General features: G+C 42.8%; 1 protein-coding gene across 3 annotated transcripts in view; it reads right to left on the reverse strand.

The window, feature by feature from the left end:
* Nucleotides 1–1,494: 1,494 nt before the first annotated feature.
* The window catches only part of LOC121443905 (cytosolic carboxypeptidase 1), a 129,144-nt gene continuing 107,278 nt past the window's right edge, over nucleotides 1,495–23,360 (reverse strand). For all 3 annotated transcript variants that reach the window (XM_041645660.1, XM_041645661.1, XM_041645662.1), the window contains 5 exons: nucleotides 22,685–22,814; nucleotides 20,015–20,146; nucleotides 16,242–16,418; nucleotides 13,067–13,227; nucleotides 1,495–2,172 (listed from right to left, as the gene is read on the reverse strand). In XM_041645660.1, the coding sequence (XP_041501594.1) occupies nucleotides 1,995–2,172; nucleotides 13,067–13,227; nucleotides 16,242–16,418; nucleotides 20,015–20,146; nucleotides 22,685–22,814 (778 nt within the window). In that variant the 3' untranslated portion in view covers nucleotides 1,495–1,994. The remainder of the gene's footprint in view (nucleotides 2,173–13,066; nucleotides 13,228–16,241; nucleotides 16,419–20,014; nucleotides 20,147–22,684; nucleotides 22,815–23,360) is intronic.

The raw sequence follows: 23,360 nt of genomic DNA on the forward strand, positions 1-23,360 counted from the left end.
TGGGATACCTGCCGAGGAGAGCAGGAACAAAGAGTGGGAACAACCCAAGAGAGAGAAGTGCGTTACAGTCAGTCAACAAAGCTGAACGGAATTGGAGATGTGGAGACTGGAGATGCAGAGTTTGGAGTGTGCCCAGCTGGTTTTCAGTCTTGCACTGGTCCAGCATTTCCTCACTATGCTCCTTTCCCTGCACTCTGGAGCAGTAATGCATATCCTGTGCCATTATACGTTGGAAGTATATCATCTGTTTTTTGATTTTTTTTTACAGGTGATTACGTTAAGAGAGTGTCATGCATCTCATAAGAGACTGGATTTTGAAACAAGTTCAAGACGGTTATTAACTCTGGGGACTTCTGAAGTTGGACTGAATGCAATTTTTGCACTATGATATGGCTATAAGCCTTTGGCGGCCAGGGAGTGGAATGCAGAGGTTTGAAAGAAAATGGCCCCCAAAAGTTATGTCACTATTAAGAGGTGTGGTCTTACTGGAAAAAGTGTGTCGACTTCCTGTTGTGTGCAGGGTGTGGTATACTCGTCTGTTCCTGCCTGCTTGCCACCATGCTCCCCACCATGATGAAATGAACCTCTGAACTGTAAGTGAGCCCCTCAATTAAATGTTTTCTTTATAAGAGTAGTTGTGGTCATGTGTCTCCTCAGAGCAACAGAACGCTGACTGAGACAACCACCACACTCTCCAGGATTTGGTGGCCTGAGAGCAGGACCGGCTCAGTGTCCAGGATTTGACAGCCTGAGAGCCTGGACTGTGGATCTTCCTGGCCCCACCTCCTAAAGTCCTGGTGTGCACCATCAGCCTGGCCAGCCTCACTTCACAGCATCTCTGCTATGTTTTTAACATGGCTCCCAAGACACCAAAGAGAACCTATATTTATCTTAAATAGATGATAAAAAAAAGCACTGATTTGGGAAAATGCATATATCCAAAGTATATTTTAGTCATTTGTTTTCCATTTTAAAGGGTTTAAAAATGGCTCTAACCTAGGAGTAACCCAGGAGACAGACACACAGCGGCACCTAAGCACATGAGCCATAGAGGAGTTTCATTTACAATAGCAAAATTCAGCACATAAAGCAAGTATCTAGTCACTGAGTTTGTTTTATTTGGTGATGATGGTTACCCTTGCCACAGGATGGCCAACCCTCAGCAAAATGTCACTGCAAGAACAATTCAAATTGACTGGGGTCACTTAGGGCTCCTGCTACTACTGGCATGCTCTGAAGAAACCTCACAAGCCCAGGCACACAGCTCAGCTCAGCTCAGCTCATGCACGGGACTGCAGTGAGGGTCTTGCAGGACATCCATACAACACGGCCAACAAGGGTGCAGTTCAGTGGGAGGCACGGGCACCCACAGCATCATTCTCAAGCCTGGGAAGCTAGGTTATTTAGGGAAGCTCTCATCAAGTGTCAGACACAGGATTTTTAGAAGTTCTTCAAACTAAGAACCTGAGCTGGCTAAAAAGATGACAAAATAAACACGGTATTTGATATGGTTTTTATTTAACGGACGGTTTCAAGGCCACGGTCCACAGTTCACATGATTCTGAAGAGCAGTCTTATCTTCAGGAGCTACCCACCTCCACACAAGCATCTCTGGAGAAACCCACATACAGGGATATTAGCTTTCAACACTATCATTTAGACTTTGTACTTGGACACACTTCAAATTTATCTACTTGATGCAGGTGCCACAGGAGATAAAAATTCATGCAATGATATTTGGGTTCTTTTTTAAAGTAAATCTATCATTTGATAATTCAATGCTATATAAAGTACACTGAATATCTAAAATAAAACAAATGCCAATTATATCATTAATTAATAATATATTTATTCTCTTGAAACCACACAGGCCCAAGTTCCTTTTTGTCTTCTTTGAGTCAGCTGTCTAAAAGCTTGTCCCTCTCAAATTTCCTGTGTAATGAAAACCAAGACATTTCATTTCTTCTTGGCAATTAACAAAGATGGCAGAAAGTTCAAGACATGTGAGCTCTTGATACCTTGGAGTCGGAAAGGGCTTCTTCTTGGGCAGAAGGCTCATAATCACCTGTGTTTTCCGCTAATTCAACCTCTAACTCGTCATTGCTTTCTGCACTGTAATCAACTTCTTCAAGGAATCGAGGTTCATCTTCATCCAAAACATAAGTGGTAGGGCTGCAGCCAAAGCACAGAACACACAAGGTTTCGTGAGACCCAGATTTCGACACACCACTCACAGGCATCAACCTGGACCTCAGTAATACAAGCAGCTTGGATTAACTGGAGACTTCATACAAATGAACAAGGTGTTTATAACAGCTGAAAGCCACCTGCCCCAGCAGTGGGGTGACATGGCCGTCTTTAGTGACACTGAAAGGTCCATACACAGCACATCATAGGCACAAGGGAAGAGGATTCACTCAAGGGTTATTAGTTCAAGGATTTCATCAACACACACATTTTGAAGATTTATCTTAAAATCCTATTTTAATCCCTGCAAATCAGGCAACAGGGAGTTCCAACAGGCTGCGTGAGAAACTGCGGCACCTAACTAACTCCTGGGAGAATGGGTTAGAACCATTGACGTCTACAGTGACTCGCTGCTGTGAACTGGTCACAGCCACATCCCCACAATGTGACTACTCAACACACAGACTGACTACTTCCCACCGGGTAGAGAATAAGATGTCTGTGCATATTTCTTCAGGTAGTGTATGAGGGATGAAAACAGTTCTCCCATGACTGCTTCCCAGTGGTGGGAATTACACACTCACATCAAGGACACACTGCTGGGACAATCTACACACCCCGCAGTTGTGTCCAAATGAACGCAAATTTCATATGTATGTTTGCTTACAGGCCACTTCCAAACAACTATTTCTGATAGGTGAAACAACCAAAAGCTATACAACTAGACAAAAGAGAAAACAGTCTGTTAAAATAAGAAGTGTAGGGTCAGTCAACCCTGGAGATGAGAGTATGCACAGCTGAGCACAAAATTCCAGGCCAGCACGCTGGAGCAGAAGGCAAGGGGATCCTATAGTTGCAATTGTGATGGAAAAAGTCAATTCTGTCTGAAAAAGCAATTCTTCCTCTAGTGAGCTTTACCCTTGCAGAGGAAAGTGTGGAGTGTGTGTGTGCACACGCGTGCACACATATGTCTGTGTGTCTGTGTTGGGAGTGGGGATGGGACTGCAAGCCATCTTACTCTGACACATAATGATTTTTCTCTTAGAAGTTCAGAGCTTTCTTGCCCAGTGGTTGTGGAGCACACCTTCAATCCCAGTACTTGGGAGGCAGAGGCAGATGGCTCTCTGAGTTCCAGGCCAGACTAGTCTTCAGAGCAAATTTCAGGATGGCCAGGACTACAGAAAGAAACCTTGTCTTGAAATAAACAAACAAACAAAAAAAAGTTCATAGCTTACACAGCATACCACAGTCCAGATAAAGATGTCGACTGGCTTGAAAAATGAACAAGACTTAATAGACCCAACATTTACAAGGACAACTTACTATGAAATTTAAACATGTAGTTAAAAATTCCATAGGTAGTAGTTCATGGGCAGAAAGACTGTAAAAAAGATTGTCTGTTTTTTGGCATGGTTGTTACTATCTCTCTTGCTTTTGAAATATAATAATTGGTTCACCTTTGACCTCAGTGTTTCAGACACTCCTAAAGTTGTAGGTGAATCTTATGAGGCTGAGACGGGAACAAATGAAGAGAACAAGTAAACTCCTGGCACATATTTGCTTAGTCCTGGCTGTGGACTGACAGCCAGAGAGGAGCACGGCAGTCCCAGCAGAGAGGCTGCTAGAGGGTGAAGGACAGAGCAGCTCCAGGCAGGTGAGGCACGGAGGCAGAGACAGTGCTTGGCAAAAGTGAGCAAGGCGACAGACCCCACACGTTAGGAGCGCCACTGAAGAGACCCTGAGCCAGCAGATGTAGCTCAATGGCCACTGGGAGAGCAGAGGCTGGAACCAGGTCGGTTACAAGGAGCAGGGTCAAAATAAGGATTGATTGTGTGTGTAAAAGTGGATACAAGGTTCATTAACAGGAAATCAGAAAAGGGTCTGAAGACCATCTCCTAAAGCTGCACACCAATGAGAAGACAGAACAAGAGAGGTGCCAGAGTAAGGACAGCAAAGATTTGGGAGCCTCAGACCAAGATAGCAAGCTCCAGGGGAGTGTAGCAAGAGATGGGCAGGGCTGTACCAGAGGCTGTGTCCCTCATGGCAAGTCATGGTTTACTCGTCAGTTTGGCATGAACAAACCACACCTGTTTCGTTCACCAAGCACCCTGCTCATGGTGCCACCTGTTCTGGTAAGGAGAATGGAAAGAGTAGGAAATAAAGCCCTCCTCTTAGTCCACACTGTACCCACCATGGTCACTCAGACCCTTGTCTCTCCAGATCCTCAGAACGCTCTGCTCCTAGGCTCACAGCAGCACTGGCCCTGAAACACGGTGACCACTGCTGGGAAAGGAGACACGGGAGTCTGCCAGGAAGGTGGGCAGGGATCAGAGAGGAGAGAGAGCAGAGCAGACGTGTCTATGAGTCAGGCTTATGGAAGGAGAGGAAGGGAAGGCACATGCTTCTCCACACTGCACATGCACAGCCCTCACAATCCGATTCCACTGCCATTTCCACCAGCGGCTCGGCTGCACTCACTGTGGAGAGAATTCTGACTCTTCCACTCTGGTTTGCTCTCTCTCCTCTCTGTTGCTGGCCTATAGAGCATGCGGTCTGATAAAGATGCTCTTGGTTCCCAGCTCTCCATTCATGCATTCTCTTAAGTTCCAAGAGCAAACATGTAAGCTGACTTCACCTAGCCCTCTTGTACCTGCATGGAGTTCTAGAGATGTTACACAGCTATCACACCTACACCACAGACACTGCATGCTGAAAACTCATTGTTTCCCCACTAAATCTATTCCTCCTCTGTATTCTCAAATCTATACACTCAGGAAGTCATACAACTCACAATTCTCCAGAAGGAAGCTAGCCTTAATCTCCAGAAAATACCAAGCCCTACATGATCTTTGACACACTTTGGTCATACCTGTTTTCTCTGCACAGGATGTACGGCCCCACTTTCTTCTCCCAATGGCTCATGTTTCTTTTCAAAGTACAGCTTGACTTCATCCTCAGTTCTCCACCGTGAAGCCCTTATCTTCTGCAGAGCCCCCACTATACTGACTGTCTCTGGGAATTAGTTCCAGACTAAAGCACTGTGCTGTTGTCTACCTGGCATGGCATTCCACTCTTCCACTTGATCTCCCCGACCCTCCACCTCAGCCCTTTCAGTGAGGAGCAAGGCGGCTGACACGGTCATCCATGCTCCTGCCCCCCCTCGCCCCCCACTATTTTACTTCAGTGGGAAAGATTTAGAACACAAGGCCAATCGCACCAATTAATTTTCATCTGCTGAACTCTGATATATGTCCTGTGTACTTTACAACTTAAGAAGAACCTTCACATACATTACCTAACACAGTCACAACCACCTTCCTTTTCATAGAAAATATATGTATGCGTGTCACTCTGAAATGACTAGGACATACTTACAAGCATGTGCTAGCACACACAGAGGTCAGCTGAGCTACTGGACAATATGGCTGCCCAAAGGACATCTATTTGGAAAAAGAGAAAGGAAGAAAGAAAAAGAGAGAAGGGAAGGAAGGAATAGAAGGAATGAGGGAGACACCAAGCTCCAGCTATGAGCCAAAAGTCAGTCCTCAGAGGAGGGAGCCAGACGGTCAGTCACCCGTTAGGCACAGAGTCACAGCACACAAATGGCGCCATCTTGTACACAGAGAGTATCAGCTACAATGAAGATGGTGGGGTTTCGAGGAGACCGTCTGCAGGAACCAGCCCATGACGACACTGGCAGTGATGAGCTACTGCTGTGCACTATGTTCTAGCTCCAGTTGTTCTCAGCAAGAACACTAGTATCTCTGTGAAAACCAAGCAAGGAAGAAACTCAGAATGGAGCAGCAGGTTGAGAGGAAGAGAGCACACAGCGGGGTCCACACTCATGGCTTATTGCAGCGAAAGGATACGGAGCAAAGTCGGCAAGGGAAAGTGCGGGGCAAAGTCCAGTGGGAAGCAGGGCAAAGGAGGCAGCGGCCCAGAGCAGGGTGTCATCAGAGCACCAGCCATTTCAGGGGACTGCGGGGGAAAGCCGGAGTGCAGAGCTGTCAGGATCCCTGAAAAAAGGGAGTTGCAGAGAGGTGACCCCAACATTCCAGTTTCCCAGAGGCATTTGACAAACTGTTAAATGACAGCACAAGAAGCTAAGCAGCACAGGAGCAAACACAGACAGACAGAGCCACAGGAGAGGAGGGTCCTGGGCCTCCACTGTGACCCCTAGGGGCTGCCACTTGGAAAGCCAGGGGGACTGAACCAGGAGTCAATTAAATTTCACACATTCACATTTTTGTTTGACATTACCTCAAGCCAGCTCAGAGGCGCACTGGGTTGGGGCACCAAACCCTACTCCTTGAAGCTCAGCTGAGGACAAAGAAATCCTCTGATCTTTACATGACACCCCGCTGGCATTTGGTAAACTGCCAGACATGCCAAGAAACAAAACTAGAGAAAAGCCCAACAGAAACAGCTCTAGTGTGCTAATTATCACATGGAAGCTCTAAAATAACTGTGATCCCAATAAAAGGGAAAAATGAGAAAATGTAGTAACTGAAATAATCTATTCCCAGCAGACATACACATATAGACATACACACACAGACACACAAACATACACAGAGACACAGACACACACAAAAACAGATACATACATGCACACTGACACATAAACAAATACATACAGAGACAGACACATAAAAAGATACATACACAGACACACATATAAATAGACACACATACGCAAACACACAGAGAGACAGACACATACATATACACATAGACACAGACACACAGAGACACATACACACACACAAACACACAGAGACACAAACACACATACAAACAGATATACACACAGAGATACAGACACATAAACAAATGTACACATAGACACTTAGACAATACAGATATGCGCGCGCACGCGCGCGCACACACACACACACACACACACACACACACACACACACACACACCAGTTTAAGAGCACACTACATGGCCCTAACCTGGAGCAGATGCAGAGGAGTCCAGCCTGGGTAACAGAAAGAGACCTCTCAACAGAGAGGAAAGACCACCAGTGGGGTGGGTACCAAAGAAGAGCTAAAAAGTAAATCTTAATGAATAATGGCTGGCCAAAGCAGTTATATGCATAATATGGCTTAAAGTATAAACAGTTCAATTAAATACATAACAATAGTATAAAAAGTGGGAAAATGATAAAATTAATGTGTCCTAAGGTCTCAGCATTCATTGTCTGAGGAAGCAGACACAGCAATTTATACTGTGCAGTAGTAAATTAAGGGTCCATTATGCACTAATAAACCTCTAGGGTACCAATGAAAGAATAACAAAAGAAAATAGAACAGGTTTATGCAGAGACAAAAGTGAATAACAAAATCATCCCTAAGATAAGATTAAAAAAATTAAATAAAATAGAACACCAGATGTGAAAAAACAAAAAAAAAATTAAAACTCTTTAATTTTATCAGTAATTCACTAAATGGAAACAGAATGAATATACCATTGCATGAAGACAACAGAACAAGTAATAAACCACACAGCTATATTCTGCACACACATTCACATCCTAAACAAGAACACAGAAGAGCTGAGACTCGGACTAGCCAGGGTATGTCTGCGCTGCTGGTGCAGGGTGGGGTGGCTGTGCCAAGCAGAAAGAACACTTCCATGGAGAGGCTAACTAGACATTTCATGGCCACTAAGTTGGCACAGCTCAACCTGTCATGCGCCTATGACACAACCTGAACATAAATAAGGCACTGAGCAGCCAGTGCATTAGAAACAATTCCATTTCCTAAGGCCGGGTCTTCATATAAACACAGCTGCAAAACAGAGAAGCCCGCTTCTGAATACCTCTCATTACAGCATAGTCAAGCATGTCTTGGAAGTGTCAGTGACTGTTAGATGCTTTAAAACATACAACTACCACTTCCTCTTTGTAAAAGCCACAATCATCATTATACAGAAAACATTTTTTTTTGATACGTTTTCTTTTGGGTTTCTAGCACTAAGGTCCACTGGACCCAGATTAGAGTATTTAAAATTGCTAATTTTGTTGGTTTAAGTTTAGCTGTTATTTCTTTACCAAACCTTGCCTATTCTCAGCCAAGCCCTAGTCTAAAATACTGACGAATATCTTGTATATCATCATAGAACCTTCATCTGGTGATGGATGGAGATAGAGACAGAGACCCACACTGGAGCACTGGACTGAGCTCCCAAGGTCCCAATGAGGAGCAGAAGGAGGGAGAACATGAGCAAAGAAGTCGGGGCCCCGAGGGGTGCACCCACCCACAGAGACAGTGGAGCTGATCTACGGGGAGCTCACCAAGGCCAGCTGGACTGGGACTGAAAAAGCATGGAATAAAACTGGACTCTCTGAACATGGAGAACAATGAGGGCTGATCAGACACCAAGGACAATGGCACAGGGTTTTGATCCTACTTAATGTGCTGGCTTTGTGGGAGCCTAGCCAGTTTGGATGTTCACCTGCCTAGATATGGACGGAGGGGGGAGGACCTAGGACTTACCACAGGGCAGGGAACCCGGACTGCTCTTTGGACTGGAGAGGGAGGGGGTGAGGAGTGAGAGGAGGGGGAGAAAGATGGGAGGAGGGGGAGAAGGGTGGGAGGAAGGGGAGGGAAATGGGAGGCTGGGAGGAGGTGGAAACTTGTTTTTTGTTTTTGTTTTTGTTCTTTTTTCTCCTTTTCTCAATAAAAAAAATATTAAAAAAAATTAGCAACATGTCCAAATAACTCCATGAGGAGTTCCTGCAGGTGTCATCTAGAGAAGCAAACAGAGTAAGAATGAAAACCCTGGATGCCCTTCAATGGAAGAATGGATGAAGAAAGTATGGAATATATACATAATAGAGTATTACTCAGCAGTAAGAAACAAGGACTTCTTGAATTTTGCATACAAATGGATGGAAATAGAAAACACTATCCTGAGTGAGGTAAGCCAGACACAAAAAGAGGAACATGGGATGTACTCACTCATATTTGGTTTCTAGCCATAAACCAAGGACATTGAGCCTATAATTAGTGATCCTAGAGAAGCTAAATAAGGAGAACCCAAAGAAAAACATATAGGCATCCTCCTGAATATTAACCTTCAGCAAGCGATGAAAGGAGACAGAGACAGAGACCCACATTGGAGCACAGGACTGAATTCTCAAGGTCCAAATCAGGAGCAGAAGGAGAGAGAGCACGAGGAAGGAACTCAGGACCGTGAGGGGTGCACCCACACACTGAGACAATGGGGATGTTCTACTGGGAACTCACCAAGACCAGCTGGCCTGGGTCTGGAAAAGCCTGGGATAAAACCGGACTCTCTGAACATAGTGGACAATGAGGACTACTGAGAACTCAAGAACAATGGCAATGGGTTTCTGATCCTACTGCACGTACTGGCTTTGTGGGAGCCTAGGCAGTTTGGATGCTCAACTTACTAGACCTGGATGGAGGTGGGGGGTTCCTTGGACTTCCCACAGGACAGGGAACCCTGATTGCTTTTCGGGCTGAGGGGGGGGGGACTGAATTGGGGGAGGGGGAGGGGAATGGGAGGCGGTGGCTGGGAAGAGACAGAAATCTTTAATAAATAAATAAATTTATAAAAAAAAAAAAAAGAAAACCCTGGCTGGGCGGTGGTGGCGCATGCCTTTAATCTCAGAAGCCAGAGGCAGGCGCATCTCTGTGAGTTCAAGGCCAGCCTGGTCTACAAGAGCTAGTTCCAGGACAGCTAGAATTGTTACACAAAGAAACACTGACTCTAAAAACAAAAAAACAAAAAAAAAAAGGAAGAAGAATGATGAAAATCTGGTACAGATTGATTTTGATTTGTCAGCCTGGATCAGACTTCAGGGAGTCTAAGGCCAGGAAGTTCATTGTCAGTGTATTTAAAACACAGTGCAATTTAGGAAAAGGTTTCCAGGCAACAATCAGTCCAATCAGTCCCATTCCAGGTACAAAATAAAGCATACAAGTGTGCAAGTGTGTGTACATGTGTATGTGATGTGTATGTGTGCAAACAGGCACGCAGGTGTATGTCACAAGTCTACCCCAACTGGTCTCCACCTTAGTTTTTGAGACAGAGACACAAGCTCATTGACAGCTGGGCTGGATGGCCCGTGCTGGGATGACGTGCACACGCTGTGCGAGCTGCGGATCTGAAGTTAGGGCTCATGCTTGCACAGAAAGCACTTGATCAACAGAGAAACTCCCCAGTGTAGGGTTTTCATGGATTTTTCTGCATATTCTTACAGTAGTCACCTCAGAAATGTAATGATCCTTCCAGCACCCAGCAGCTCCCTCAAATAATTCCTTCTGTGTATTCTACCCTCACCACAAGGTAGCTGCAACACTTTCCACCAGAACTTGCAGCTAACACTTAAACCTAAGGGCTCATCAGTACAGCATGATCAGTCAGGGAACAGCAACACTGCCAGGCAAGGACAGCACAAGACATATTTTCCCAAGAAATCTCAGAAAGGAAAGGAAGGCAGAGCAAGGGAGATCAAATTAGCAGAGGTTAGAAGTAAGGATGGGAATGCCGATTCTCACTGTCACTGAACTGAGCTAGAAATTTTAAAACAAAGTTAAGTCTATGCTGTATGATTAGATGTAAAGGTGTTGTTTGTGTAAGCACACATGTACATATGGATACCCGTGGGTGTAATTATTTGAATAGAGAGTTTTGCCTAAGAGAACTTAAGAACAGTGATGGCAAAGAAGCAATAAATAAAACTATCACTACACATTGATATAAATACTACTTTAACTTACAAATCATCAGGACAGGCTAGAAACAGTGGCTAACTCCAACCTTAGGAAAAACTATGCACAAGACGGGCCCAAGGGGAATGGACCAGCGAACATGGTGGACATGCATAAACATACAAAAGTTCTGTGAAGGGAACAGGGCCATTCTGAGCACCAAGATGAACTAACGGTAGTTGTAGTTAGAGTGAATTAAACTTTAAATTATAAATCCACCGCGCATGTGCGCGCGCGCAAGCACACACACACACACATCTAAAAATGAATAAACTAAAAGTTTGATGAGAAAGAGGACACAGGCATAGCTGTAAAGTAATCCCAATGAAAAAAACCTTTCTAATTACTAACAGGGAAAAACTACATTTGCAATGGGAAACTTCAGCAATCCATCTTAACAGGTGACCAGAGGGAAGGTTCTGAACAACAGGAGAAAGCAAAGCTACACAGCAGACCAGAATGCCACAGGAGAACCCAGCATCCGCAGTACGCTTGCCTAAGATGAATGGCCTAGGTACATTAAGAGATGGAGGAAAATTCAGACCGAGGACCTGAAAACTACGGAAGCCTTAAGGTATAAAACTTAAGGGAAAAAAAAATCAGAAGTTAGGGGAAAACTAATCTGAGACAGACTAAGAATGATAGGCAGGGAAAGAGGTAGCTGAGTTCTTAAGGGCAGAAAGAGGGTGAAAATACACACAGAATCATTACATCTCAGCTGCAGACTGTCAGAGAAAACACCCCATCTTAACTGAAGACTGCTGGATATTTTTATAGTAGATATACAGATGTTTATATAGTGGTGAGAATCAGATATGCTCAACTTGTTCTTGTACTACACCCTCTCAAGAGAGTCTGATACAGGATGAACTCCCCATGATACAGAAGTAAACAAACACACTTACAAAAGGAAACAGTTATACTGATAAATAATTTGAAATGTTAAATATATGGCAGTAGTTAGCAGTATAATTCTTCTGAACAGACTTTTCAAATATACATTTCTTCTTTTTGAATGAATGTGTTGGGAGGAAGGCACAAATGGTGATCATCTGTGTAGATCACTAATAAACAGAGCTGGTCCTCTGGACTATTGGAGGCGAGCATCCTCCTTCCATGGGCCATGGTAACACTGTGACTCCAAGTCAGTGTCTGACTTCAGGGAAAGCTGACCTCCCTCCACATTTTGTATTAGCACCACATGTGGGCATGCATGTATGAACGCCAGAGGAGAACTGAGGAGTCAGGTCTCTGCTCCCACCTTATATGGGTTCTGGACCTGAACTCAGGTCATCTGGCTTGCATGGCAAATGCTCTACCCACTGAGTCATGGTGAACTCTGCATCTGCTTGCACTGGGGTCGGGCAGTATGTTAAAGAACAGTGGCTGCCAGAGATCACCGTCTAGTGACCAGGTCCACAAAGAGCCCGGTTCCTGTCTCATTACACTCAAGGCTGCTGTGCTGATTCACCTAACAGTGCACTGATGGATTAACACAACGGCAAACCGGTACCCAGTAACACAAGTCATCACAGTGCTAGAGAATGGGACTACTCTTACCATACACGCACACCACAGAAGAGAAGGCTACAGTCTGACACTATGACTAACAACTTTAGCACTGAACTCTATGCTTACAAATGGTTCAAATGTCATACACAATGAATTTTAAAAATGAATATTATTTTTAAAACCATTTGACAGAAATAAATTGTCAAATGTGTGCTAAATTCAGCTGTTTTCAACATAAAATCAGGTTACTGGACAGCCATCTCAAGTATGTATACATTAATAAAATAAAATCTCTTTTGAAATATAAAACATGACTCCAAGTCTTCTTAAGTTAGATATTATCTAAATGCCATATTTCTCTGTTCCTTGTTTCCAGGTTCAAAGTGAAGTATTGCAGTTATAAAAGCAAAACTCAATGCAGACGGCTCTTTCATGGCAGCATTACTCGAACATTAGTAAATGAATCAACCACTACAGCTAGAAGCAAGTATTAGACACGTGACCTAATCCTGTTAACTGTACACATGTTCTTGGCTATTGCGGTTGTCACGCTCGCCCACTGCCTGTCCCTGAGAGGTCTTATTAGCAGATAGCACACAGGAAAAAGAAGAGTGTCCTACCTCGTCACTTTACAGGTGGATTCCATTAAGTCATTTTCAAAGTCAAGTATTTGGGAGGGCAGATTATATTCCAATGAAGAAGTCAGTCTTTTCAAACGCATTAAACCAACACAAAATTTTGCTCCCATTTCTTCCAATTCTCGAGTCCCAATCTGCAAACCCTAGAAATAAAGTAAACACACAGATTCTCAGAACCTTTGGTCTCCTTCGGCTGCAGCTCACTGAAGTCACTGAAGTCACATCCAAAGAACGTTGATGTGCTAGCAAAGCTGAACCACCGCTGCGGAGGAACTGCTCTGACATGGGGGGCACACAGTGTTCTAGGAAACACAGCAAACTGCCCTACAGCATGGCATCTTACTGTGGCTCTCTGGAGTTGTTTTAGAGACAGGGTCTTGCCATGCACTCCAAATTTTCATCTTCCTTCCCCTGCCCACCCCCAACAACCCCACAGCTCTAAAAGAATATCCTGAAATCTGGACTCAGCTCTGGCTTCTGCGGGACTAACCTGAACTCTGCAAAAGAACACATACTGCCACTACCCAGAACGCAAATCACGTTACCAACAATCTGAGGGAACAGAATACATGAGCAGAGAATTTTCTGACTAACATTACTCTTGTTCATGTGCGAAACAAAGTCTTCCTAACACTTCTTGTGAGCCGTGGTTCTGACTGTCAATGCTGAAGTCTTCCTAACGTTGTACTGAGTCTGGATCTCCAAAGACCACACCAAGAGACCACATCTAATGCAAAGGCAGAGTGTTTATTATTATTATTATTATTCCAGCATGCTGGGGCTGACCATCCTACACAATGGAAAGATGACTGTGACCCCGAGAAGGACGTGGGGGGCTTCTTTTCAGCCTTACTGAGTATCTAAGGAAGGTAGGTCATTTTAGGTATGATTGGCTTAATCGTGTAAAAATCATATTAGTATATTTTAATTGGCTAGGGCTAGTCAGGGGTTAGTCAGGGCTACAGTTTCCACTTGGGGCAGGCCTGGTCCTCGAGCTGCTGTGGAGATGACTCAAGCCTGACCTAGCCCAGCACTGCATAGACCATGCCTCCTCTTGGCTGTTGGGGGTGTTACAAATTGACTGTCCTTTATTCGTGGCTTTTCCTCAGAAACTGCTTGTCCGGTCTCGGGAAACTGAGAGAAGACTGAGCAGACTGTTACGGCGTCTGCTCGGCCCTTTCACACACCGTGTGAGCCATGGCTCTGACTGCCAGTGCTGCCACTCGTACTGAAGTCGAAGCATTATGCACTTCTGAACACTGCCTTATAGATATTCAGACAGTGTCTAAGTTGGTAAAAAGAAATGAAAGTAAGTACCTAAACAAAAGAGAATGAATTCAACAAAAGTAGTAAATCATTTCTATGTTCCACGTCAAGTGACAGTGCTTGTTTTAATTTTTCTGCTCCATCAAAAAGAAGATTACACATGATTCCCATTACCTTCTTTAACTGCTCCCCAAATATAAGGTTATCAAATGTTAAATGTCACCATATAAAACCACAAATACTGACTGCAAACTATAGAGCTTATCATTTATTTTCCAGATACAAAATGAACCCAAACAACTGAAGGCTTCAGGCTATGGAGAGCTGTGGAGAGCTGTGGTGTGGAGGAGAGCACAGCCCAGCAAGGATGGTCTGCAGCTGGCTGCTGTCGTCAGCCCGCAGGAGTCCACTGCAAGTGCAAAGAGCACAGCTAGCACAGCTGCAATTTACCCGGGAACGACCTTCCTCCTGACCCGCACAGCAAACAGGTAAGACTGCAGAGGAAGAAGCATTTCCCTCCATAGGGTATTCAATTTGTTTTTTAAAAGCTTACAAAAAATAAAAAATGAGTCTGATGGGATGGCTCATCCAGTAAAGGCATTTGCTACCAAGCCTGACCACCTAAGTTCATCCTGAGACCCACTTGGTAAGAGAAGAAAACTAACTCCTACAGATTGTCCTCTGGCCTCCGTTCTCTCTCTCTCTCTCTCTCTCTCTCTCTCTCTCTCTCTCTCACACACACACACACACACACACACACACACACAGCCATGTATGTACACACACAAAAAGGTCACACACCCAAATTTAAATATAACTAGTTACTAATATACTTATTTTAAATTCATAAAAAATATTTAAACTACTAAATTGATAGGAACTTTTTATAATAGAGTGTTACTTGTGTAGCTTCTTATAAATTACTAAATAAATGTGTGATCCAATGTACCAATGTACTTTCCTTAAAATTATGGATCTGAGTAGAGTTGAATAATTAAAATTCTTAAAGATTCCTAAGCAAGTGATCTAGTTTAAAGAAATTAAAAGCAACAAAAAGCAGGGTCAGGAAGATGGTTCAGTGGGTAAAACTGACTTATCTTCAAGCACAACGACTTGAGTTCAAATCCTATGCACAGCTGTGTGTGTCCAGAGAGGTAAGAGGAACTGGTAGATTCTAGGAACTCATTGGCTGGCCAGCCAAAGGCATTTCTAGTTCTATAAATGGAAGGTTTGTGTACACTTCAGAGAGATATAGAACAAAGTGGACAGTAACAGAACAGCAGTGTTCTCAACCTGGGGGCCAAGAGACCCTTTTACAGGGGTTGCCTAAGACCATTGAAAAACAGAATTACAATAAATTATCAGTAGCAAATTATAGTTATGAAGTAGCAATGAATAATTTTATTACTGGGAGTCACCACATGAGGAACTGTGTTAAAGGCCACGGCAACAGGAAGGTTCAGAACCACTGCCTTAGAGAAAGATGTCACACATCTTCTTCTGGCATGGATGCAGAGACAGGCATGCACCCTTACACACCCACATACATGCAGTCCTCACTCTGACCCTCTGACTCAGAAACTGTCATGCTGTGTCACTCGATCCCATTACTATATGTTACACACATAGCTCAATAAGGCAGATGTACATTTAACAAATACTTGAAAACCGAAAGAGTGTATATGAAAGGAAGCATTGAGCATCTTTATGTCTAAGCACCCGTAGTGGGAGAGACAGCTCGGTGGTTACGAGTGCAGAGGACTAGGATGCAGGTCCCAGCAGTCACATGCACAGCTTACACTGCCTGGAACTTCAGCTCCAGAGCCTCCTCGGAAGCTGCACTCACGAGCACGTGTGCACACAGACACACAAGAATCTTCATGTGCTTTACCTTGTATCTCCCCTGGTCGCAGCCACACAGAGTGCTCTCCATGGTGTAGCTCCTCTGAACGCCTATTTCCCGCCATACCACAACCCGAGCTGTGGACTCTTTGGATTTCTCCACAACAAAGCTACAGCTGCTCATGCAAAATGCTGGAGCAATGTGGCTCAGTATCTTAGGCAGAGTCTGTAAAAGTCAAATTGTAACCCAGAAGTTATTAATTCAAACACTGCTTTGTTTTTAAGTATCTGTGCTCCTCCCCCTCACTCAACCTTAGCTAACTTAGAGTCTTCTGCTGTTCCAAATGGTAACCAGTGAGGAAACACATTTATAGCAGCAAGCAACGTACAAAGTACACATTTAAAAGTGTCTACAACAAACATGGCTAAAAATATAAAGAAAGGGACTTGAGCGATGGCTTCGAGGGTAAGAGCACTTGCTGCTCATGCGAAGGGCCTGAGTTCGGTACTGAAAACTCACATTGGTAACTGAAGCTCCAGCCATCTAATACTCTCTTCTGGCTCCTACGGGCACCCAAATGCATGTGTGAAAACTTTCACACAGACACACATACATAAACATGCACAAGTAAATAATAAGCAAATAAAATATAAAGAAAAACATGCTTAAAATTTAAAAAAAATTAACCCAGAAAAGGTCAACTGATTTAACACTAAATGTCAATGACCTCAAGATTTAAAAAAAAAAAAAAGCCCAACTAATGAAATCATAATCTAAGCAGTACCAATACTTTTTCTAACTCAAATTATCAAGCTTACCTAATATTGTAAACATGTGAACAAACTCTAAAAAAAAATCACAAAAAGAATGACTATGTCTGGAGAAACAATCTCATCCATGTCAATGTGGCCTCTGTCTAAATTGACCCACATGTGGATAGAAATGCAGGAAACACTGAGCTCTGCACTAGAAAGAGCCAACCATCACTACCATGGGCTCAGCTGTTGTCAGTGTATAAAACTTGAAGTCACTCTTCGCCAGTTAAATTAAACATGAAGCAACTTTTAAAAATCTGCAGGGCTGAAAATGTGGTTCAGGAGTCCACAGGACTTGCTAAGCACACACAAAAGGCCCTACGTTCTCAGCCCATTGCTATCAAAAGAGGGGAAAGGCAACAAATATCATTTTTAAATTATTACACACCAGAAAAAAATTAGAAAATGTGGGGGTTTTTTATAAAAAAGATTTAATTATTTATTATGTATACACTGTTCTGGTGCTAGCACTCCATAATAGGGCACCAGATCGCATTGCAGATGGTTGTGAGCCACCATATGGTTACTGAGAATTGAACTCAGGACCTCTGGAAAACAGCCAGTGCTCTTAACCTTTGAGCTGTCTCTTCAGCCCTAGAAAATATGTTTGTAATACATATGAAACATTCTTATTTTTAAAATACTAGTAGTTACATGAACATTACAAAAGCCAGACTTATGATAAAGTACTTCCAAAGGATAGTGTGATGTGCAAACATGAAAGCCTCAACCTCACTTCCAATTGTCACTATGTAAACTCAAAGAACCAGGCACTGGTTTCCCTAGGAAAGATGCTGCAGTAAAAAGGATGTGGGTCACAGCAGCACCTCTCGTGGCATTCTAAGCATTAACTGATTTCATCTGTATTACCGAGAATTTGGCAATAGTATTCAAATGGCCACCTACAAGAGACTATTCAAGAAATGCAAGTGGGTGCTCTAATATCGTAAACCGAAACTGCACAATCTGAATTTTGTGTAATTGATACAATAATGGAGATAAATCCAGATATGATGACCTAAAATGATAATCAACAAACATCAAGCTGCTGTGTAGGTAAAGAGGGATGGCATGAGGGTGGGGTGGGCTGGAGAGAGGGTGCCATGATTAGGAGTGCTCTTGCAGAACCTGCATCAGGCCCTCAGTACCCACGTCGTGGCCCACGCCCTCTTCCAGCCTCACTGTCCCCTCACACACACAGCAGGCATCCACTCCAGAGTACTGGATATTTTACAGAGAGGGAAGCTGATGTCTGGAGAATAGCTCAGGAACCGGCTGTCTCTTGCTAGTTCCTTCCAGTGTTTCGGGCCTCTTGCTATTCACTTCCAAACATTCTTTACCAGAATCTAAGTTAAGTATTCCCTATTTCACCTCCCTGTCTGAGGGCTGAGACACTGCAGATCCTGTGACTCCTCCACAGCGCTGCCTGCTCTGCTTCTCCTGCATTAGTTTTCTTAAGCTGCCTTCTGTTTCAGAGTGCTCAGTCCTGAGAACCTTCCAGGAACTGGACACGGCTCAGCAGTTAAGAGCACTTGTTCTTTCAAAGGATCTGGGTTCAGGTCCCAGCACCCACAAGGCAGCTCCCAATAGTCTGCATGGCAGTTTCAGTGCTTCTGGTGCCCTCTCTGGCCTCTGCAGACACTGCACACATATGGTGCACAGACACATGCAGGCAAAACATCCACACATAAAATAAAATAAATCCTTTAAAAAATACCTTTTAGAAGATTACTGCCCAGTAGCTTCGGGGAAAAGGTTATTTGAGAAGCAGATATCAGGTACTTTCAGTGTCTAACATAGTCTTACTTCACCTTCACGTTTACTGATAGGCAGGAAGATACATTTTGATATGCAATGCTTTTGGAAGAATCATAAAACTCATAGCAATTTCTCGTCAAAGAGTTAATAATTTTCCTATAGGCAAACAATGCTCTACCAAGGGGTAGCAGATTTGTGAGGGAAAAGTTCTTAATCCCAACTGCAATTAGATCCAGAGTATTTGGGAATAAAACTAATAACTAAAAAATTTATTAAGAAAATAAGATTCGATCAAATAGACAAGCAATGTTTATGAATACAAATGCTCTTAAGTAATTTTCTCAAACTTAATTTAGATGCAACACTATTCTGACTCAAATCTCAAAGTTAATCTACAAATGAATATTCTAGAATTCACAAGGAAAATAAAGACAAAATAAACAACAACTGAACAAAAAAACCACAAAGAACAAAAAAACCACAGCCAACCAAATTTTTAAAGGAATACTACAACATGTCAGGATTCACATGATTAAAATGAGGTGGCACAGAGAAGTAACTGAATGTCTACAGTGATAAGACCCTCCTAGCGCACGTGAGCACAGAATATACACGTATCAACACTACCATTCAGTAAAATAAATTGTGCTCACAGAACTAGTATCCACAGAGAAAATAAGATTGCACCTTGTGGTGGTCTGAGTGTAACTGGCCCCCATAATCTCTTGGGAGTGACAATATTAAGAGGTATGGCTTTGTTGGAGTGGGTGGGTATGGTCTTGCTGGAGGAAGTGTGTCACTGTAGGGGTGGGCTTTGAGGTTTTCTATGCTCAGGGTACTGCCCAGTGTCTCAGTTGACTTCCGGCTGCCTGCAATATGTAAGACTCAGCTACCTCTCCAGCACCATGTCTGCCTCCACACTGTTCCCCACCATGATGACAATGGACTGAACCTCTAAAACTGTAAGTGGGCCACCCCAATTAAATGTTTTCTTTACAAGAGTTGCCATATGGTCATAGTGTCTCTTCACAGCAATATAAAAACCCTACCTAAGGCACATCTCCATACGAAATACAAAAATAAATTCTAAATGGATAGCAAAGATCAATATGAAAGCAAACCTAAAAATAAAAACTTTAAACAAAAATAGCAAGATGCAGACATCGAATCTGATCAATTCACGTGTATTAAAATTTTCTGATAGCTTACATGCATTTGAAATTCAAATATTCATGAACTGTATATTACCCTGTATCCCATGTCTTCCACAACATCACAGGGAGCTGAGTTGTCATGGGTATGCCACACTGTCTCTTTGATGCTGCAGCCATACATAAACACATTCTTTTTTCGAGAATGGCCATGGTAGTCACAATACACCTTAAAAAGAGCATATGTTTTCACAATTAAAGCCTTAGGTCTACACATGTCACATTCCAAAAGACACATCTGCAGGCTGACCCAGCATGCTCACATCTTAAAGATATGAGTGATGATGTGAACCCTTAACTGCAGGCTCTGAATTTATTCAACTCCATTCCATGTACAAAATCATTTTCCCTATACACAGCTTATTGTGCTCAAAGTTGTGAAAGAATGCTTTACTATGATCTTTAGTAACTTTAGGATGAATTAAAACTACAGTTGCCAAAACAAAAATTTTAATCTTTAGATTCATATATTACCAAATAAATGCAGATATATCAAGTCAACCAACAGCTCTGTCTTCTTTGGTCTTTAAATTTAGAAAAATCATCATTTAATAAAAAGTAAAACCAAGTTTTGTTAAGGATTTATAATTAATGTTTGAATTGCTAAATCCTTGAAGGTTTCACATGCTGTAGGACGATTTTTACCCTGTAAAGATTTGTTTCTTGTACTTGTTTAATAAATGCTGATTGGCCAGTAGCCAGGCAAGGAAGTATAAGCAGGGCAACGAGAATTCTGAAAACAGGAAAGTTTAAGTCTGCACTCGCAGACCCAGCCGCAGAAGAAGCAAGATGTGACTATCTTGCCAAAAAAGGTACCAAGCTACATGGCTAACACAGATAAGAATAATGGGCTAATATATAAGTTATAAGAATTAGTTAATAAGAAACCTGAGCTAATGGGCCAATCAGTTTATAACTAACATAGACCTCTGTGTCATTCTTTGGGACTTAACCGCTGTAGGACCAAGTGGGACAGAAAAACTCCATCAACTGTCTTCTAAAACTGGTCTGGATTGTGATGTCTTCTCACAGTAACAGAAAAGTAACCAAGACAATAGCCTCCTTAACAATGGTCTGGAGAATCTTGGCTTCCACACCTCTAGAAAGACCAATCTGCATCTCACACCTGGCACAGAAGCCATCAAAACAGATCATGGCCTGCATGAGACCTGAAGCTTTCACAGTGGTAGAGGAAAGCACTTCAAGAAGCCCGCACAGTACAGGAAACAATTCCAACTGGCAAACGGGATTACATGAAATCAAAGTGTCTGCATGGAAAAGGAGGAAGATGGCTGGAGAGAAGGCTCAAGAGCACTAGCTGTTCTGAGAGGCTCTGGGCTCAGTGCCCAGCACCCATATTGGCCTCCAAGGGACCCAGGCTCTCTTCAGAGCTGCTCAGGACCCTGAACACGTGTGTCATATATTCACAGAAACACGTAAATTTTTATTCTTTAAAGCTATAAAAATCATTTTATTTAGCCAGGCACTGATGGTGCATGCCTTAATCCTAGCACTCGGATCTCTGTGAGTTCGAGACCAGCCTGGTCTATAAAAGCTAGTTCCAGGACAGGCTCCAAAGCTACAAAGAAACCCTGTCTCAAAAAAATTATTTAATATTTACAAATGTTTTACCTGCATGTACGTATTTACACCAAGGGTGGGCCTGGTGCCTTCAAAGGCCAGAAGTGTTGGATGCCCTGAAACTGGAGTTACAGATCATTCTGAGCAGTCGTGTGGGTGTGGGAATCAAACTGGATCTTCTGGAAGAGCAGCCAGTGATCTTAAACACTGACACATCCCTCCAACCCTAAAGCTTGGGTTTTGTTTTTTGTTTGAAAACTACACATCAGAGGACTAATATCTAAACACTATAAAGAAATTTTTTTAAAAATTACTAAAAAATAAAATCACCCACTCAGTAAATGGTATAAAGAATCAAAAAGAGAGTTCTCAAAAGAAGGAATATTAATGGCTAATAAATACTTGAAAAGGTGCCTGGGAACCCACACAGTAGAGGGAGAGAACCAACTTCTAGAGTTGCCCTTTGACCTCCAAGCTTGCACTGTGGACAGGAATGCCAACCCTCCCACAAAAAAGATAAATAATTTTTTTAAAAAGTATTTGGCATCCTTAGCCAACCACCAGAGAAATGTAAATTAAAACTGCTCTGAGATTTTATCTCACACCAACCAGGGTAGTTGTCATTAAAATCCAAGTAACAGGTGCTGACAGGGAGGGAGGAAAGAGGAACCCTGCTCACTGTTCAGAAAGAGACGTGTGGAGCAGCTGTGGAAGTCATGATGGGAACTTCTCAACACAACTAAAAACAGAACTCCTGGAGGATCCAGCCCGAATCAACACTCCTAATGAGAATTGTATGCATCTGTAGAAATAGATGTAACTGGAAATGATTACAGTAAGTACAATTAAGTAAACACAGAAAAACAAATACCAGTATGTGGAACCTAGGTTTAAAACTGTGTGTGTAGATGTATGATTAATATATGCACATGTATTCAGGTCACAATCTAGAAAGGGGGACGGGACACAGGTCAAGAGAGTAGTGGAACCTGCTGGGGTGGGAGGTGAGGACAGAAGAGAGCGAAGTCTAATGATACAGGGGTAAAGATGTCACTTTGCATGCCAATGTAAAAATATAACTTAATATGTACTATCCTAATCAATAAGTACAAATACAGCCACGTACCAGTGGTAAGCGCTTCACTGCAGCCAGGTACTGTAGTAACCCCTTCGCATGGTAAATCGTAGGATGCAAGTCTGGGTTTGGACTTTGCCACTGTCTGTTCAAATCCTCACCACTTAAGGAGCAGCGGTGACTACACAAAACAGAAAATACAATTGCCACAGACCATCACATACCCTTCTGATCCAACTTTATGACTTATTCCAGTAAGTAGTCAAGTAAATGCAGATGGCGCTCAACTGAACATATATAGTATTCATTAAGTAAACACACATCCATCATTTGCTATGTGTAAAATCTTATGTCATATTAATGTAACAATGGTGATTTCAAATTTTAAAATAAAGTTTTAAATTTTAAATAAAGTTTTTTAAGTTATAAAAAAATTGTGAATTCTTTGCTTTTCTTCTGTACTTTATAAAACACATCAATGGACACATTCTCTACTGACTAACTAGTAACCATCTGCAATGCTAATTTTCTATGCTGAGTGCATTAGCTGTATGTAGACGTGCAATCTGAGTCCTCCACCAGAGAAGGGCAAATACATGAAAACTACGTAGTCGTGAAAATGTCAATGTGCTGTCCTTTGTGCACAGGAGCTATGTACTATTGTCATCAAACAGCACAATCTCTGGCCACACTGGTATGAAGAAGGCAGAACTAAAGCATGAAAGGC

The sequence above is a fragment of the Microtus oregoni genome, unplaced genomic scaffold, assembly GCF_018167655.1.
Source record: "Microtus oregoni isolate MIOR12 unplaced genomic scaffold, Mior012 000114F_ref0000099, whole genome shotgun sequence".
Taxonomy (NCBI): Eukaryota; Metazoa; Chordata; class Mammalia; order Rodentia; family Cricetidae; genus Microtus; species Microtus oregoni.